The following is a 19,491-nucleotide window of genomic DNA, read 5'->3' as shown; positions in this document are numbered from 1 at the left end:
AGCATGCCCCCCTGGTCTCCATGGCCCTCTGTGCCAGCTCCAGTGTGACTGTCTGAATGGGGCGTCCTGCCACCCCTCCACAGGCCTCTGTGTGTGTCCTCCTGGGTACCACAGCTCTCGCTGTCACAGAGGTGAGACATCTGCCACATAACTGACCTCATACTATCTATGATGAACCACCAATTGCAGGATCTATAGAAGAAAGACTAAATATTTTGTTGCTCTCCATCTTTCTCCACCATGTCAACTTTCAGAGTGTCACCAGGGCAGGTTTGGTGTGAACTGTGCCAAATCATGTGACTGTGTGGAGGGCACACCCTGTGACCCTGTGAGTGGCAGGTGTCTGTGCACCTCAGGGAAGACTGGACCCAGATGTGACATTGGTAAGAGCCAGTAATACTGTATGTTTAATTGGAAGCATTCAGTAATTTCTATGTGATGGTAGTACAGCAAGTGCCAACCCAATATTCCCCATCTGAGCCTATTTCCAATTATATTCTTGTGTCTGTCTTACCTGCATGTGTGTTTATTGTCAGACTGCAAAGCAAACCGCTATGGGCCAGACTGCACAGAGAGGTGTGAGTGTGACAACGGGGCTTATTGTGACCATCGGAACGGACGCTGCACCTGTCTCAACAGCTGGATCGGACTCACCTGTCAGGAAGGTAATAGTGACTCATCAACACCACACTTCCCTCACAGTACAGGACTGGGTATAATGAAGCTGGACTGGAGAGAAAAGTTGACTGGAACTGACATGTTTATAATGAACAACTTATTATAGTGCTGACAAGTTGTTTTGTCTGTAGTGAAATTGCACATAATTGTTGAGGTTGCATTTCTCCTCCGTGGTGCTGTTTGTCTATAATGAATGTGTGCTGAGATAAAGAGTAAACTGACAGCTCATCTTACTGTGTGTGTTCTGTCCTCAGGTGGGCCTCCACGTCTCCCCTACAGAAGCCGGAAGGAAGGATATCTCACATCCGGACAATAACGCATTATAGCTCCAATCCCCTCAACGAGCCTCCGACTGTAAGAGACTGAGGCAGCAGCAGGCTTCACTGAAGCCGAACTGAAGTGGATTAAAAGTGTGGATATTATTATTTCAGACATACACACCCCAACAGGAGAGGATATTGCTGTGCCCACAGTAGCTGGATGACAGACATGGAGAAATAGACTCTCAGGGGAAATTTACTCTGTTTGCTCTGGGGTGGATAATGCTTTGGTGTGTGTGCGTATCTGTGTTTTGAACTGTGAAGGGTTTTTAATTGTGTGTGTAGTATATATGTACGGTGCCCACTCAGGCATGGCCTGACTCATCAGTGATGAGGTCCTGGATGTTGTGACCTCCTTCTGGTAGTTAGAGGGAGGTCAGGTGTTACCAGGACTACCCTCCTCTGCACACTCCCATCCTGGACAAAGAACCTACGGGATATAGGAGATGTGTGTGGAGATGGGCTAAATGTCCAACACTAACACATTCTTGATTTCAGAGATCCACTGACTCACTCTGCTGTTCTTGAGATATTTGTTTTGTATACTTGGCAATGTTAAAATATTTAATGTTTAGTTTTTTTGTAATTTCCCCCTGGAATTATGATGGAATTTGTGCATATACCATATACAGTGGCTTGTGAAAGTATTCACCTCCTTGGCATTTTTCCTATTTTGTTGCCTTACAACCTGGAAATAAAATAGATTTTTGGGGGGTTTGTATCATTTGATTTATACAACCTGCCTTACACTTTGAAGATGCAAAATATTTTTTCTTGTGAAACAAACAAGAAATAACACAAAAAAACAGAAGACTTGAGCGTGCATAACTATTCACCCCTGCAAAGTCAATACTCCGTAGAGCCACCTTTTGCAGCAATTACAGCTGCAAGTCTCCTGGGGTATGTCTCTATAAGCTTGACACATCTAGACACTGGGATTTTTGCCCATTCTTCAAGGCAAAACTGCTCCAGCTCCTTCAAGTTGGATGGGTTCCGCTGGTATAGAGGAATCTTTAAGTCATACCACAGATTCTCAATTGGATTGAGGTCTGGGCTTTGACTAGGCCATTCCAAGACATTTAAATGTTTCCTCTTACACCACTCGAGTGTTGCTTTAGCAGTATGCTTCAGGTCATTGTCCTGCTGATAGGTGAACCTTCGTCCCAGTCTCAAATATCTGGAAGAGTGAAACAGGTTTCCCTCAAGAATTTCCCTGTATTTAGCGCCATCCATTCATCATTACTTCAATTCTGACCAGTTTCCCAGTCATTGCCAATGAAAAACATCCCCACAGCATGATGCTGCTACCACCTTGCTTCACTGGATGGTGTTCTCGGGGTGATGAGAGGTGTTGGATTTGTGCCAGACATAGTGTTTTCCTTGATGGCCAAAAAGCTCAATTTTAGTCTCATCTGACCAGAGTACCTTCTTCTATATGTTTGGGGAGTCTCCCACATGCCTTTTGGTGAACACCAAACGTGTTTGCTTACTTTTTTCTTTAAGAAATTTCTTTTTTATGGCCACTCTTCCGTAAAGCCCAACTCTGTGGAGTGTACGGCTTAAAGTGGTCTTATGGACAGATACTCCAATCTCCGCTGTGGAGCTTTGCAGCTCCTTCAGGGTTATCTTTGGGTCTCTTTGTTGCCTCTCTGATTAATGCCCTCCTTGCCTGGTCCGTGAGTTTTGGTGGGCAGCCCTCTCTTGGCAGGTTTGTTGTGGTGCCGTATTCTTTCAATTTTTTAATATTGGATTTAATGGTGCTCCGTAGGATGTTCACGGTTTCAGATATTTTTTTATAACCCAACCCTGATCTGTACTTCTCCACAACTTTGTCCCTGACCTGTTTGGAGAGCTCCTTGGTCTTCATGGTGCTGCTTGCTTGGTGGTGCCCCTTGCTTAGTGGTGTTGCAGACTCTGGGTCCGTTCAGAACAGGTGTATADAGTTGAAGTCGGAAGTTTACATACACCTTAGCCAAATACATTTAAACTCAGTTTTTCACAATTCCTGACATTTAATCCTAGTAAAAATTCCCTGTCTTAGGTCAGTTAGGATCACCACTTTATTTTAAGAATGTGAAATGTCAGAATAATAGTAGAGAATTATTTATTTCAGCTTTTATTTCTTTCATCACAGTCCCAGTGGGTCAGAAGTTTACATACACTGAATTAGTATTTGGTAGCATTGCCTTTAAATTGTTGGACTTGGGATTCCCACAATAATTTGGGCTCATTTTGGTCCATTCCTCTTGACAGAGCTGGTGTAACTGAGTCAGGTTTGTAGGCCTCATTGCTCGCACACGCTTTTTCAGTTCTGCCCACAAATTTTCTATAGGATTGAGGTCAGGGCTTTGTGATGGCCACTCCAATACCTTGACTTTGTTGTCCGTAAGCAATTTTGCCACACCTTTGGAAGTATGCTTGGGGTCATTGTCCATTTGGAAGACCCATTTGCGACCAAGCTTTAACTTCCTGACTGATGTTTTGAGATGTTGCTTCAATATATCCACGTAATTTTCATTCCTCATGATGCCATCTATTTTGTGAAGCGCATCAGTACCTCCTGCAGCAAAGCACCCCACAACATGATGCTGCCACCCCTTTTTCCTCCAAACATAACGATGGTCATTTTGGTCAAACAGTTCTATTTTTGTTTCATCAGACCAGAGGACATTTCACCACAATGTATGATCTTTGTCCCCAAACTGTAGTCTGGCTTTTTTATGACGGTTTTGGAGCAGTGGCTTCTTCCTTGCTGAGCGGCCTTTCAGGTTATGTCGATATAGGACTCGTTTTACTGTTGATATAGATACTTTTGTACCTGTTTACTCCAMCATCTTCACAAGGTCCTTTGCTGTTGTTCTAGGATTGATTTGCACTTTTCGAACCAAAGTACGTTCATCTCWAGGAGACAGAAGGCGTCTCCTTCCTGAGCGGTATGACAGCTGCGTGGTCAAATGGTTTTATACTTGCGTACTATTGTTTGTACTGATGAACGTGGTACCTTCAGGTGTTTGTAAATTGCTCCCAAGGATGAACCAGACTTGTAGAGGTCTACAATATTTTTTATGTGGTCTTGGCTGATTTCTTTTGAGTTATGATATCAAGCAAAGAGGGCACTGCATTTGAAGGTAGGGCTTGAAATACATCRACAGGTAGACCTCCAATTAACTCCAATTATGTCAATTAGCCTATCAGAAGCTTCTAAATCCATGACATCATTTTCTGGAATTTTCTAAGCTGTTTAAAGGCACAGTCAACTTAGTGTATGTAAACTTCTTACCCACTGGAATTGTGATACAGTGAATTATAAGTGAAATAATCTTTCTGTAAACAATTGTTGAAAAATGACTTGTGTCATGCACAAAGTAGATGTCCTAACCGACTTGCCAAAACTATAGTTTGTTAACAAGAAATTTATGGAGTGGTTGAAAAATGAGTTTGAATGACTCCAACCTAAGTGTATGTAAACTTACGACTTCAACTGTATATATACTGAGATCATGTGACACTTAGCTTGCACACAGGTGGACTTTAACTAATTATGTGACTTCTGAAGGTAATTGGTTGCACCAGATCTTATTTAGGGGCGAAATACATATGCATGCACCACTTTAAAAATAAATAATAATTTCACTTCACCAATTTGCCCTATTTTGTCCATATGTCCATTACATGAAATCCATTTAAATTACAGGTTGTAATGCAACAAAATAGGAAAAACGCAAAGGGGATGAATACTTTTGCAAGGCACTGTATATATTTGGCGTTTTTTTCAGAGCAATCACTATACAAATGTGTTTAGTTTTACATCATATACAGTCAATTATTCAGTTGTATGTCATCTGCTCTTACGAAGCCATCAAAGGCAATACATCACCCATCAAAACCAATCCATGTATCTATATAGTGTAGGAGAAGATGATGAATCCATATCATACAATGTAAAGCGCTTTGAGCACCTGAAAAAGTTCTTTATAAATCCAGTCCCGTATAATATGTCTATTGCAAGTTAATCTTGGTTAATCCGCTCAGATGTTCGTAGTCTGTCCACCAGAGATACATTTTCAGTAAATGCAGTAGTTATGTTTGATGTACATATGAATTGACTTGTTATACACATTGGTGCTATTGTGCTTTAATCTACTGTATGTTGGCCAGTAGATTAACTACATTCTGTTCAGTACATTTGTTTACTACAGTGTTTGATTGGGCAATTTTGATCCATATCCTCAATGTTTAGTTCACCCCTTTGGATTGCAGTGAATCAGGAACCATATGACCCGAGCAGATAGTTGGCTCATCCCGGTAATATTATACAGTACTTTGTTTGTTTTTACATGTATAAAGTGCTCTTACATATATTTATATTTCTGTAGTATATATTGTATACAGGTCAAGACCATGGACAGGATTTTCTAATCAGGACACCCAGTTCATAACCCATAAGATAAAAACAATCAATGAATGAAACAGACACATGGAAGTGTTGTTTTTCAAATTCATATTTTTTCCATTGTCATTTTATTAAAGACCAAACCTGTACATTTCGTCTAAATTCAGATTCAAGCACAGTGCAGTTAGCAATGCCCGCAAATGAAAATAAAAAAAGAATGAAAAGGCAGAGGTGATCACAACCATAACTATATACAAAAAGGTCAAACTATGTACATACAAGAGATATGACAATGCATACACAATACAAATAAATTGCTTATTTTTGTCAATCTTTACATTGATACAATATTAACAGAGGAAAATGCAGCATGGTGAAAAAATAAAAATCCTCAGCTTTAAAGGCCAGAACATAAACAAATGATCTCTAACATACAGCATTCTGTGAGATGAGCGTCATTAATCTGCAGGTCTAATGTCATAGCGGTCTGAGCTGATAGTAACATCAATAATATAATATGTTACAGTGGCTGTGTGGAGGGAGCACTGGACAGATCAAAACACACTGGAACAGAGACCCTATCCCTGGAATGATGAGTCTACTCACTAAACAGCCCGACTTACACACACACACACACACACACACACACACACACACACACACACACACACCACACAACAGACACACACCAGCAGACAGACAGACAGACAGACAGACAGACAGACAGAGGTCCTAGACCACCAAGGGTGACAAGCAGGTACTCCTGAAAAGGCTTGAATGGACCAGGAGATGGTAGGAGCAGCCCAAGTAGTGCCAGTTCTACTGTGGACACAATGCAGCCAATCTATACGGACAGTAGTTCATCATGTGTGGTGTATCAATGCAGTTTAAAGTCAAACACAGCAGGGACAACAACCTTTAGTAAGATATTACTATATTCAGATCAAATTCTGCTAATAAAAACCCATTGTGCTTTACTAGTACTCATACTGCTTTCCTAGACCAATATGCCAGTAAGGAGCAAGCCAGAAAATTMATGAGCTCTGTGGTTCTCATCACCCTCTACAGGGCAGCCTAGAGTTGCACTCAACACCATCACAATTATCACCAGGCAAATCAGTGCACAGCTCTGTGCATGTACATGTCAAATTGAATTGATATTGTGACAAAGACCACCAAAATACATCCATGGAAAACACTCATTGTTGTGGCAATGCCTTTGAGCTATTTTATTTATTAAACATTTGTGCTGAATGTTTTACAGTCATTTCCCTGCTGAAGACAATAAGACAGAAAATCATGAACAAATATTAAACTGAGAGCTATTTTATTGAGAAAACCACATTGGCCTTTTCTACTAATTCACTCAGACATACATTGCCAGACACAGCAAATCAAATGTACACKGTTTATATTTAACTCATAGATGCTAAAAACAAAGGAGCATTTGTTTCCACTATGCCAAGTATTTGTTGTCTGACCAGAGGATCTAGCAAAGCATACACACCTCTTCACTTTGCCTGAGAAGCATCCAAACCTCACCCACCATTACATTTAGTCATACTCACTGACACTACCGTACTATACAACTGTAATCATTGAATCTGAGAATGAGATGTTAGCGAGTATTCCTTATATTTCCACTTGTAAGCCCTTGCTTGTCAGAATAATCCCCATAGGCTGGGGGACGAGGGCTCATGCTGGAGGATGTATGTATCACATGCTCTCCACTTTGTCTCACAGTAAGAGGACCCAACAGCTAGAGAGTGAATACTGATCCAGGGCAGCGTCAGATGTCTTCAGTGTGCAGTGTATACGATTATTGAAAATGTATTGATTATCATCTGCCATCTGAAAATAAACGGATCATTCCATAAGTAGTGTACAATGCATGTGTACTGTATATGTGGGTATAAGCATAGAACAGTATGGTCAAGTGATTATGCTGTACACGTGAAGAGAGTCCATAGATAATAAGCTAGATAGTACGCGTTTTAAGTCGGTCGCTATACTCTTCCAACAAGCGACAGACACTTAGATGTGTTGCTGAAAGATGTTGGAATATCTTTGGCTCAAGCCACGTGACAATGTCTTGGTTGGACATTGGACAGGTCCCCATCCACACATGAAAGAAAGACGTACACATTAAATACATCTTACTAACCAGGTATACAAACAAGTACACACATTCCCTGTTCCAATCCCTGAGCTGCTGTCACAAACCAGCCTTTTCTTCCTAGTAAGCCTCGCACGCATATGTCACACGTCAGTCTTCACTCTGATTGGGCAGGAACAGCTGCCACTAAAACCAATGAGTCTTTTCATATACCAGGGACTACTGTCTCAAGCCTTGTTCATAACTTGCGCCCTTTGTGCTGATCTTGTCCATGATCTGATTGTGTCCACATTTTCTGAAATAGATCTACACATGGTATTAAAATGTCTCATATCTCATATCCGTCTACTGTGTCCGCAGATTTCCTGGTCCCTCCCTGCATGCAAATGATTTGACAGTTATTCTTTCAAAATAATATGTATTCATTTTAAAACACATATTGATGCCATAGGTCAATGTTGTCACCTGTCATGATTTTAAAAAGCAGAATAATGATAATTTAAATGGTTTCTCTTTCCAGATCTGTCTACACTTGTAAGATATCCAGACACAATGCGTGCCTGACTACCTCCAGAGTTGGTCAGGAAGATCACAATTCGTCTTTTAGTCATCTACACCGGTCTGAAAATGTAGGCACAATCAGAATGTGGACAAGATCAGGACAAAGGATTCATATCAGAACGAGGCATAAACGGGGCTCAAGACCAGTTCTGTGCCCTGATGGCCAATGGCAACTATGGGCCTGCTGTCTCAGCCCAGCACAGCTCAAAATGAGCCTAAATAAGGCAACGCACACACACACATTGAGCACAATTTAGGTAATGTGCCATTTTCACGAGAATTTGCTCTAAAATGACTAATAAAGAGGTCTGTAAAACTGACTGAGTAGCACAATTAAGACCATTACGTCTGATGCAGTTACCGTAAAACTTCAGAAAGTAACACTGCCACACAAAGGTAAATACAGATACAGCCATCATTTTACATGGCCAGTAATTAACSCTTTCTATGGCAATCAAACACTAGCCTGCTCAAGGTTCTTATTGACAGATGACAGCCCTGGCACACGAAGAGCAGAGCTCAGCGCAGAGCTAAATCGTTCCACTAGGGGGCAGTCCTACACCCTGCTCCACCTGGCTGGTGCAGTTAGTGCAGCTCAGAGGTGGGACTCAGACTAGGGGTTAGTCAGAGCACCAGGATCAAGCCTGGCAGAACCAGCACTGTGGAGACCAGATTGACTGAGGGGAACAGATAGGAAACTGAAACAGGAGAGGAGATTCTGATTCTACACTGAAATGACTGACCATGAGTGAGATGGTTTAGTTATTTCATCCTCTCACATYTTCAATAACCTCTCAATGACTGAACTGTACAATACTAAAGTGCTGATTGTTCTGACTGCAAGGAGGCTGGTACACAGATTATGTAGACAACACAAATAAAACAGATGTTTAAGAGAAACTGTTATGGACATGTACAGGCAATTGGAAACAGAACTCCAAAAAACAAATGTGTTGCTATACATGTGCAACAGAGTATTTGTTGTATATTTGTAAAAACTTAAATTCCATTGGTAAGCATTCAGTATTTAGATTTTATTCCCCCCAAAATAAAATAATATCTGTCTGCCAAGCAAGCGTGTGCTTTTTATTWWATTTTTTAGAAATAATATTTTATTCGGTTTTTAAACTGCAGCTTCGGCTGAATTGTATGTATAACAGATTCATCTAGTTAACCCCGTTCTCTGTATTTTTTCTATCTATCCTTCCTTCCATTGCGGAGGTCACGTATCTATTTGATCATCCTTTTCTTTTCCCTGTAAGTCTAAATGATGCTCCCCAGGGTGGCCGAGGTGGGGCCAGACTCATGCGCCGGGGTCTCATTCAGTAAAGCTCAAGCAAACAGAGGATCAGGCAAAGGTGGGGCATGGACCTGCGCTGCAGTCCTGGTGCAGCCCTGGAGCAGCCCTGGCTGACTGGCGCGGTGGCGAAGCGTTAGGAACGGTAGTCCTTTTTACTGTACGGCTTGTTCCCCAGGATGCTATCTACCTCGTGCGTGATGGAGGAGGATAGTTTGGGAAGAACCTGTAGGAGAAATTACAGATGCATTGAAGGAAACAGAGAAGGCAAGATGGTAGTGGTTCACTTGTAAAGATTACACATACTTTGTACCATTTGTATATATAGTATTGTATGTTGCCCCTGGTAATGTGGACATAACATTTGGAAACTAAATATCAAATGCACTGAGGGAGAACACACATATGCTGAACACACACACACACACATATATGCTGAACACACACACACACACAAAAGCCCACGCCCACACACACAATGTACAGCCGTTACAGCTCTTGAACACAATGCCACACTGAATGTAGTACATAATAAATAAGAACACATAGAAGGTTCTGGTTCACAAATCCCACTTCGACTGAAATTTGAAATGTTTTGCTTTATAAAAAGGGCCATAAGGGACAGCCATTTTAGGAATGTGACATCATTGTTATGGACTCGAAGGGAGTTAAAAATGTTGATTATCAAAACGCATTGACAAATTATGCAAATCTACACACTTTCTCTTGCTCAGACACACCCACCTGGACCCTCACTGTGTGGTCTCACCTGGACCCTCACTGTGTGGTCTCACCTGGACCCTCACTGTGTGGTCTCACCTGGACCCTCACTGTGTGGTCTCACCTGTATTGCTCCTATATTCTCCATCAGCTGGTCGGTGCTGGACGCCCCCAATAGGACGGAGCTCACCCCTTCGTTCCGTAGGCACCACGCTGTAGGGGACGGGTAAACAGCAATGACACCCCAATATACTACACAAACAGGTCTTTCTCTCCCACATAACCCTGTCCCTCCCCACCAGTGCCTCAAACATACTAAGCACATATAGACCTAACACCAACATGCTAGACACATGTACTGTATAACACTGCCTCATACGTGTCACAAACACCTAATCATGTCTCTCCACAAAATATAACTACTAGACATGCACCCCAGATACAACAACACAAACACACACAATTAACATAACCTACCCTTCCTGAACATACACACCCAGAACACAACCCCACCTGTCTGTCTTCACTAATCTAGATCTGGAGATGTGATATTGTCTAAAATGATTAGTGTACTTCTGTACGGAGACGTTATGCCAGTGTGTTCAAACACTGTGTGGGATTAGAACKTCCAGACACACTGGTGATGATGAGACAGAGTCCACTTCCAGGAACAGGTCTCACCCACCAAATCTCAGGCTTTCCCAGGATTTAACTTAAAAACCAAGGATCCTCAGGACAGGATAGGTGTAGTAGATTACATGTATATGTCAAACAGATGACAGGGATTATTCACTCACAGGCCAAGGCTGCGTTTTTACGTTCTGGAACGTTCAATTGAACGAAAACAATTCTGTACTGAACGACCAGTTGAAAAACGAGGAGGGGTTGCGTTGTGGGTTGTCAGCATAGCCACTGCCCCCTTTAAATACGTCCCTCATTACTTCAAGCCACACCCCGCCATACCCACCAAACAGAAGAAATGTAACTCAGTCTGTTCAAGATCATACCAGAACGTTTTGGGGAAAGGTGTTGTTTTGTACAAACTGTTCCGCAATGTAGCAAACGTTCAAGCGAACTGAACGCACCTTAGGCCAATGCCATCTATGACATCACACAGCTACTTTAAACATACAACAGCCCTAAAGCTAGGCTATCAAGTGTGTAAAATAACAGGCTTTAGGTAACTAACGGGTCAAGCCAGGAGGTATTTTTTTCCAATGTAGCGACTCTCGGGTGACATAGAATGGTGGTCCCGGGACAGTCTCCCTCTCTCATCTGCCACACTTTAATATCCCTCCACAGAGCTGGGAATCTGTCAACAGACTCCTTCCCTCTCGCTCCATTCGGCTCAGATTTATGTCTGCGATTCCATGTTACTGCTGACGTGGGGAATAGGGACACTTGCTCGTCGTATATACACACACACCCCAGTGCACGCGACAGTAAACTCAACAACAGAATCAGTAGCAAGTTATTACCACTGGCTTGATAAAGCTGACTTGGGTTTAGGAAAAGCATCCTGGCTGCTCTAGCGTCTAAGAACTAGATTACCACAAACAGACAACACAATACAGACAAACATTCTCACACACAAACCAACAGCTGATAACCACCAGAGGGACGAGGAACGGACAGACAGACAGAGAGAGAGAGAGCGGCAGTGTGTGTCGGCGTACCGATGGCGAGCTGGGGCAGACTGCAGCCCAGCCGCTCTGCGATTGCCTGCAGCTCTTTCAACTTTGCCTGCTGACGCCGGCCCTCCTCGCTCAAGATCTTGTCCTTCAACCACTGGTAGCCCTGTTGAAACAGCACACCTGCTAAAAAACACAGCCCTGCCCAACATTGAGGCACTGCACCACCTGTGTCGAGCAGGGCCTGCTTTTAAACACGTGACTCTGTTTGGTAGACCAGGGCCTGCTTTTAAACACGTGACTCTGTTTGGTAGACCAGGGCCTGCTTTTAAACACGTGACTCAGTTTGGTAGACCAGGGCCTGCTTTTAAACACGTGACTCTGTTTGTAACCAGGCCTTTTAAACACGTGACTCAGTTTGGTAGACCAGGGTCTGGTTGTCAACACTCGTCTATTGTACAGCCCCCAGCAGGCAGAGAGGAGGAGGAACCCTCTCTGGCTCATCTCTGCTGGTCAACTCTGGCTCATCTCTCACGTTTCACACACATACAAGTGAAAACAACGTTTGTTCCAGGATCTAAATAAATGTATAATTCTTGTTGCGATTGTGTATAATTCCTTTTAAACACTAAACAATTGTTATTTTGCAAATATATGAATGTACAGTCAACATATTTCAACAGGCTAAAAAGCAACCTTACAAAGGAATTTAATTTCCTGTGTAATCCATGACAGATCAGGAACAAGCAACCCACAGTGATTGGATCAGCCACCCACACTGTCGTTGATCAGGCGCCAACACCACAACATACGAATTAATGATCCGTATGCAAAGCTCTACTCAGGAGAACATTATCCACGTAGTTAGATGGAGAATGGTTTCCTTAACTGTACAGGGTTAAAAGACCATAGCAACCCTGCATGCTTCTGCAACAACACAGGCACAGAGTAAGCCATAGTTTCTGAATGTGTGATGCAGTATATGCCATGTTGCTGTCATTTGATCTCTGGTGTGTGTGGTGTGTGTTGTGGTGTGTGTGTGTGTGTGTGTGTGGTGTGTGTGTGTGTGTGTGTGTGTGTGTGTGTGTGTGTGTGTGTATGCGTGTGAGTGTGCATGCACGTGCCTTTGTGTGTGTGTGCGCCGCGTGTGAGTGTGCATGCACGTGCCTCGTGTGTGTGTGTGTGTGATTGTGTGGTGTGTGCGCGTGTGAGTGTGCATGAACGTGCCTCTGTGTGTGTGTGAAATGTGAGATAAGATGCTTGTGTTGACACCACCAAATAACTGCTGGTGGTGGAGTTGCTACAGAGTTGGTAAACAGAATGCATACACAGAGTATGTCGTCACAGGGCACTCAAAAACAAACGCATCTAGGAGACACCAAGTTCTAGAACCTGAAAGACACAGAAAACAGCCGTTAAGACAGGAACCAGCCAGGATAGAAGAGGGCTGGGGGAGAAGGGGCTGACATGAACCAAAGGAGAAAAACCAAAGAGGTGAACAGGGGGGCAGGAGAGGGGTGGGGAGAAGAGGGCTGACATGAGACCAAAGGAGAAACCAAAGAGGTGAACAGGGGGGCAGGAGAGTGGTGGGGGAAACGCTACCTTAAGAGAGGCGCGGGAGTAAGGTGGTACCCCACTGTCGTATTTCCCTGAGATGATCCCACAGGCCAGCGGTGACCATGTCATCGCCCCCACACCTGAAAACATGGGAACATTGGGTCAGCGCCGTCACCATCACCACTCAGTCCAAATATGCTGTTCCGTCTATACTAAGTTGTCCAAAAATAGGAGACAGGACAGCATCCGGTATTTACCAAGAAAAACACAAAATTGACAAAGAAACCTTCGGTAGAGGGAGCATACTTATATCTACGCAATCATAGAATTACATATTAGAGTTACAGTTGAAGTCGGAAGTTTACATACACCTTAGCCAAATACAATTAAACTCAGTTTCACAATTCCTGACATTTAATCCCAGCAAAAATTCCCTGTRTTAGCTCAGTTAGGATCACCACTATATTTTAAGAATGTGAAATGTCAGAATAATAGTAGAGAGAATTATTTCTTTCAGCTTTTATTTCTTTCATCACATTCCCAGTGGGTCAGAAATTTACATACACTGAATTAGTATTTGGTAGCATTGCCTTTAAATTGTTTAACTTGGGTCAAACGTTTCGGGTAGCCTTCCACAAGCGTCCCACAATAAGTTGGGTGAATTTTGGCCCATTCCTCCTGACAGAGCTGGTGTAACTGAGTCAGGTATGTAGGCCTCCTTGCTTGCACACACTTTTTCAGGTCTGCCCACAAACTTTCTATAGGATTGAGGTCAAGGCTTTGTGATGCATGCTTGGGGTCATTGTCCATTTGGAAGACCCATTTGCGACCACGCTTTAACTTCCTGACTGATGTCTTGAGATGTTGCTTCAATATATCCACATAATTTATTCCTCATGATGCCATCTATTTTGTGACATGCACCAGTCCCTCCTGCAGCAAAGCACCCCCACAAGATGATGCTGCCACCCACGTGCTTCACGGTTGGGATGGTGTTCTTCGGCTTGCAAGCSTCCCCCTTTTCCCTCTAAACATAACAAATGMTCATTATGGCCAAACAGTTCAATTTTTGTTTCATCAGACCAGAGGACATTTCTCKAAAAAATAGGATCTTTGTCCCCATGTGCAGTTGCAAACCGTAGTCTGGCTTTTTTTATGGTGGTTTTGGAGCAGTGGCTTCTTCCTTGCTGAGCGGCCTTTCAGGTTATGTCGACATAGGACTCGTTTTACTGTGGATATTGATACTTTTGCACCTGTTTCCTCCAGCATCCTCACAAGGTCCATTGCGGTTGTTCTGAAATTGATTTGCTCTTTTCGCACCAAKGTACGTTCATCTCTAGGAGACAGAACACATCTCCTTCCTGAGCGGTATGACAGCTGCGTGTTCCCATGGTGTTTATACTTGCATACTATTGTTTGTACAGATGAACGTGGTACCTTCAGGCATTTGGAAATTGCTCCCAAGGATGAACCAGACTTGTAGAGGTCWACAATMTTTMMGGGGAGGTCTTGGCTGATTTGTGATACAGTGAATTATAAATGAAATAATCTGTCTGTCAACAATTGTTGGAAAAATTACTTGTGTCATGCACACAGAAGATGTCCTAACCGACATGTCAAAACTATAGTTGTTAACAAGAAATTTGTGGAGTGGTTGAAAAACGAGTTTTAATGACTCCAACCTAAGTGAATGTAAACTTCCGATAACTGTATAATAATGATACTATACTGAACAGAAATATAAACGCAACATGAAACAATTTCAAACATTTTACTGAGTTATAGTTCATATAAGGAAATCAGTCAAATGAAATAAATTCATTAGGCCCTAATCTATGGATTTCCCATTACTGGGTAGCGGTGCAGCCATGGGTGGTCCTGGGATGGCATAGGCCCACATGTGGAACGTACCGCCAAATTCGGCCAAATTCTCTAAAACAACATTGTAGGCACCTTATGGTAGAGAAATTATCATGCAATTCTCTGGCAACAGCTCTGGTGGACATTCCTGCAGTTAGCATGTCAATTGCATGCTCCCTCAAAACTTGAGATATCTGTCAAATGTGCAGTTTTGTCACACAACACAATACCAAAGTGGCCTTTTATTGTCCCCAGCACAAGGTGCACCTGTGCAATGATCATGCTGTTTAATCAGCTTCTTCATATACCACACCTGTCATGTGGATGTATTATCTTGGCAAAGGAAAATTGCTCACTAACAGGGCTGGAAACAAATTTGTGCACAACATTTTAGAGAAATAAGCTTTTTGTGCATTTTAACAATTTCAGGTATTATTTATTTCAGCTCGTGAAACATGGGACCAACACTTTACATGTTGTGTTTATATTTTTGTTCAGCGTAATCATTTAAAAAGGTAGACTCAGCTAAATGACATTTGCTACGAGCGGCACCGCAGATATTGTTATGAGCAAGATGCAAGACAAAGTCACACACAGTATCTGCGCATATGCAGGAGCTTGCTTCATTTTTTAKTTTGTGTTTTAAGGCTCTTAGTTGTTGCAGAAATTGACCCACTATGCTGTTAACTTTGTTCATCTATGTCATATTGCTGAGTCTACCTTTAATAGCTATCTCAGTGTCCAGACCAGCTCCACTCACCTATCTTATGGAAGAGCTCTGGCAGCTGCACCTCCACCTTCTCCCTCTGGAACATGTGATACTCAGCCTGCTCACAGATGGGAGGGATCTGGTTGAACTGCCGCGCCACAGAGTACGCCTCCTACAGGACACACAGGGAACAGCAGCGGTTAGCCTGAAGAGTACTGTACAGTAGGCACTGGCTAATCAAAGCATGAACAATTTCAGGGATTTTTTATTTCAGCTCAAGAAACATGAGACCAACACTTTACATGTTGGTCCCATGGTTGTGATGCCAATCAATGAATATTATGGAAGTCATGGTCAGAATATGTCACAGTCAGTGAGAGGATGTTATAGTGGTGTCATGTCATTGCCAGTGGTGAGACTGGGTCTGGGCAGAATGATGACCGGAAGGAGAGGAGGCTGTTTGTGTGTGTTTGTCTCACCATGATCTCCATGGGGCTCCAGCGGGACGTGCCCCAGTACATGGCCATGCCCTGGTTGATCACATGGGTCATCGCCCGCACCGTCTCTGTCAATCAAAAATAAAACAATACACACGCACACACTACAATGAGCAGAGAGACAAATGCTGTGTAGCGAACTGTTCTGATCCAAAGTAGAGCAAGTCAGTCAGACATGAGCAAGTCATTTACAGTTTGCCCGATGGCCATGTTTGAGCTTGTGTGCAACAAAAACAGAAAGCGCAAACACAATGAGGATGAGAGAGAAAGAGAGAAAGAGAGAGAGTAAAAGAGTGATTAGGAGAGCCTGTAATATTAACACAGCAGCAGCACCACTCTCTCCCTCTCTCTGTTCTGTCCTCAGGCTAGTGACAGAGAGGTGCACCAGATGGCCAAAGTACTTCTTCAGGTACAGGTTCAAACCTTTCCCTGTGAACTACTGCAGTTTATCAACTGTTGAACTCCTAAAAGGGCAGATGGGTTTAAACAAAAGAAATGGATAAATCTAAAGCTCATGCATTTTTTTATTTTTACATACCAGCTATCCCTGGTTCAAGAGAGGCAGAAATAGAATGACAGGAGTAATGTTAGGTACAACAACAGTGGAGATGGTCTGTGTCAGGGCAGAGTAACAGTAACAGGGACAGTCTGAGGGTGTTGTAACCTTCCTACTGTAGCATGGCCCATAGAGGACAGATGAATACTGTATGACAACGGGAGAACACACAGAGTACTCTGTCATTTAAAGGTCTTCTGCAAACTTCTCTCCAACATTCTATAGGATCGTGCAGTTCGGGTTTTAAAACAATGTGTTGTAAAACAACACATTTCACTGCACCTATCCGGTGTACAGCATGTGACAATAAAACATATATTATAAAAATAAAAAATAAATAAAAAAAGTGTTATTTTTTGCTCCAGCAGTTTRCACTCATATTTAACATTCCCCAGGGCATTGGGAAGCAAGCCAGTAGGGAAGGATGGGGTGAAATGAGGACATAGTTTCATGCACTACATAGAAACATATAGCCTAGTGAGTTAGAATGGACATAGGCATGTCAGAGAAGCTCATGGGATGGAGAGAACCCAGCAGGAGAATAGAGAAGAGGCAGACAGCAGAAGCCAGTGACAGAGGCGGACCAAGATGTTCCTCCTTACCTTCCATGGGAGTGTTGGGGTCCGGTCTGTTTGCAAACACCACGTCCACATACTCTAGCTGCAGTCGCTCCAGTGAGGCCTTTAAACCTACAACGACATGCATCACAGCCACAGTTACACACACTATTATTGTTATTGATCTTTCTCAGCAAGACTCCTAACCCCCAAGAGAGTCCACAATTATCAAATTGGAGTCTCTTCTCCCTGGAGCCAAAATGACTAATCAGGATGTTGTCTGATGCAATGTCAGCATTTAATTTCTCATTCTGCCCTTGATCTGTGTGATCAAGGACAGGATGAGCTTACTTACCTTCTATAATGTGTTTTCGGGACAACCCTCTTTCAGTCTCTGCTCTATGGATCAAAAACATATTCCAGYATCAGTTGAATTACAGCAGAGAGCCACAGCAAGGCTTTCTTTTCTTTTCATCATATCATTCAGTCCATCACAGTAACATCCCAATATATACATTTCAGCTTGACTAAAAGCCCATTATAAACTGGGTGGTTCGAGCCCTAAATGCTGATTGGCCGACAGCCGTGATATATCAGACCGTATACCATGGGTATGACAAACCATGTCTTTTTACTGCTGTAATTACTTTGCAATAAGGCACCTCAGGGGTTTGTGGTATATGACCAATATAACACACCCAGTCGGCCCTTATTGCTTAATTATAACAACAGCATGGATTACACATAATCACATTAACCAGAGGGCCACTGGGAGGGAGAAACTCTCTGCATGGCATTACATATACTCTATTACAGTGCCAATCACTCTCAGCCCCAGACACATTACAAAGAGCACCATATTTCTCATTCAGACACACAACCAGAGAAGAGACTTACTTTCCACCCCAGAAGATCTTTGTTGTGATTACCAGACTGGAACGTCTACATGAGAATGGGGAGAAAACACATTACATGTGAGACCACACAGAACATATATAGACAATGAAGCACAGAGAGGGTGTTCCTAGATGCTCTGGTTGACATCACAGAGAGGGTGTTCCAAGGTTCTCTGGTTGACATCACAGAGAGGGGTTTCCAAGGTTCTCTGGTTGACATCACAGAGAGGGTGTTCCAAGGTTCTCTGGTTGACATCACAGAGAGGGTGTTCCAAGGTTTCTCTGGTTGACATCACAGAGGGGGTGTTCCAAAGGTTCTCTGGTTGACATCACAGAGAGGGTGTTCCTAGGTGCTCTGGTTGACATCACAGAGAGGGTGTTCCAAGGTTCTCTGGTTGACATCACAGAGAGGGTGTTCCAAGGTTCTCTGGTTGACATCACAGAGAGGGTGTTTCCAGGGGTTCTCTGGTTGACTATCACAGAGAGGGTGTTCCAAGGTTCTCTGGTTGACATCAGAGCGAGGGTGTTCCAAGGTTCTCTGGTTGACATCCCAGTGAGGGCAGAGGGCCGGGCTGGAAATAGTGTGGTGGAATCTGGAGGTGATGTTTTTCGTGCCATGAGCCTTAGATGTTATGATTGGCAGGATGACTAAGCGCAACACACCCTTTAGGTACCCACATACTGCACACACACAAAGGAGGTACAACACTGCCATGGGGCAGTTGGCTTTACCTGGCCTGGCCCGGGGGTCAAACCAGTACAGTGCAGTACAGTACAGCGTGCACACACACACGGGTTGATGAGGTAAAAAATTGGGTAAAGGAGACGCTTTCATTCCATTATTCAGTAGCTTTGAGGGACACAAGAGCAGGAGCACGGCCATGGCTCTGCTGCCTGCCTGCCTGATCTTTTATCTCTCTCTGCCTGCCTGCCAGTGAACAGTGGAGTACACCACACTGCTCACTTCCCTTCCAATAAGGTAGAGCAGTTATCAGGAGAGGGACGGCGCAGAAATGAAACATGGCTCATTATGAGAGTAACCTCCGTACGAACCTACCTCCATCCTTTCTTCTTTATGACGTTCCCCAGCACAACCTCAGCCCTGAGAGAGAGATAGGCAGAGAGAGATCAGATAATGGGCAT

At 43.2% G+C, this 19,491-nt stretch overlaps 2 protein-coding genes across 9 annotated transcripts in view; one reads left to right on the top strand and one right to left on the bottom strand.

The window, feature by feature from the left end:
- LOC111975964 (multiple epidermal growth factor-like domains protein 6) overlaps positions 1 to 4,636 on the top strand; it is a gene marked incomplete at its 5' end in the record, with an annotated part of 101,321 nt that extends 96,685 nt beyond the window's left edge. The window contains 4 exons of the mRNA XM_070442920.1: positions 3 to 131; positions 255 to 383; positions 537 to 665; positions 933 to 4,636. Of these exons, the coding sequence (XP_070299021.1) occupies positions 3 to 131; positions 255 to 383; positions 537 to 665; positions 933 to 994 (449 nt within the window). The remainder of the gene's footprint in view (positions 1 to 2; positions 132 to 254; positions 384 to 536; positions 666 to 932) is intronic.
- An 846-nt stretch (positions 4,637 to 5,482) lies between these two features.
- kcnab2a (potassium voltage-gated channel subfamily A regulatory beta subunit 2a) overlaps positions 5,483 to 19,491 on the bottom strand; it is a 131,220-nt gene continuing 117,211 nt past the window's right edge. For 7 of the 8 annotated variants that reach the window (XM_023992719.2, XM_070445015.1, XM_023992733.2 and 4 more), the window contains 10 exons: positions 19,406 to 19,450; positions 18,350 to 18,394; positions 17,808 to 17,851; positions 17,498 to 17,584; positions 16,322 to 16,407; positions 15,894 to 16,014; positions 13,319 to 13,413; positions 11,762 to 11,882; positions 10,210 to 10,298; positions 5,483 to 9,591 (listed from right to left, as the gene is read on the bottom strand). In XM_023992719.2, the coding sequence (XP_023848487.1) occupies positions 9,502 to 9,591; positions 10,210 to 10,298; positions 11,762 to 11,882; positions 13,319 to 13,413; positions 15,894 to 16,014; positions 16,322 to 16,407; positions 17,498 to 17,584; positions 17,808 to 17,851; positions 18,350 to 18,394; positions 19,406 to 19,450 (823 nt within the window). In that variant the 3' untranslated portion in view covers positions 5,483 to 9,501. Of the gene's footprint in view, positions 9,592 to 10,209; positions 10,299 to 11,761; positions 11,883 to 12,917; positions 13,109 to 13,318; positions 13,414 to 15,893; positions 16,015 to 16,321; positions 16,408 to 17,497; positions 17,585 to 17,807; positions 17,852 to 18,349; positions 18,395 to 19,405; positions 19,451 to 19,491 lie in introns of those variants that run through there. The other variant, XM_070445024.1, reaches the window with a different exon arrangement.

The sequence above is a fragment of the Salvelinus sp. IW2-2015 genome, linkage group LG1 (assembly GCF_002910315.2).
Source record: "Salvelinus sp. IW2-2015 linkage group LG1, ASM291031v2, whole genome shotgun sequence".
NCBI lineage: Eukaryota > Metazoa > Chordata > Actinopteri > Salmoniformes > Salmonidae > Salvelinus > Salvelinus sp. IW2-2015.
This window is presented reverse-complemented; position numbering and strand designations above follow the sequence as displayed.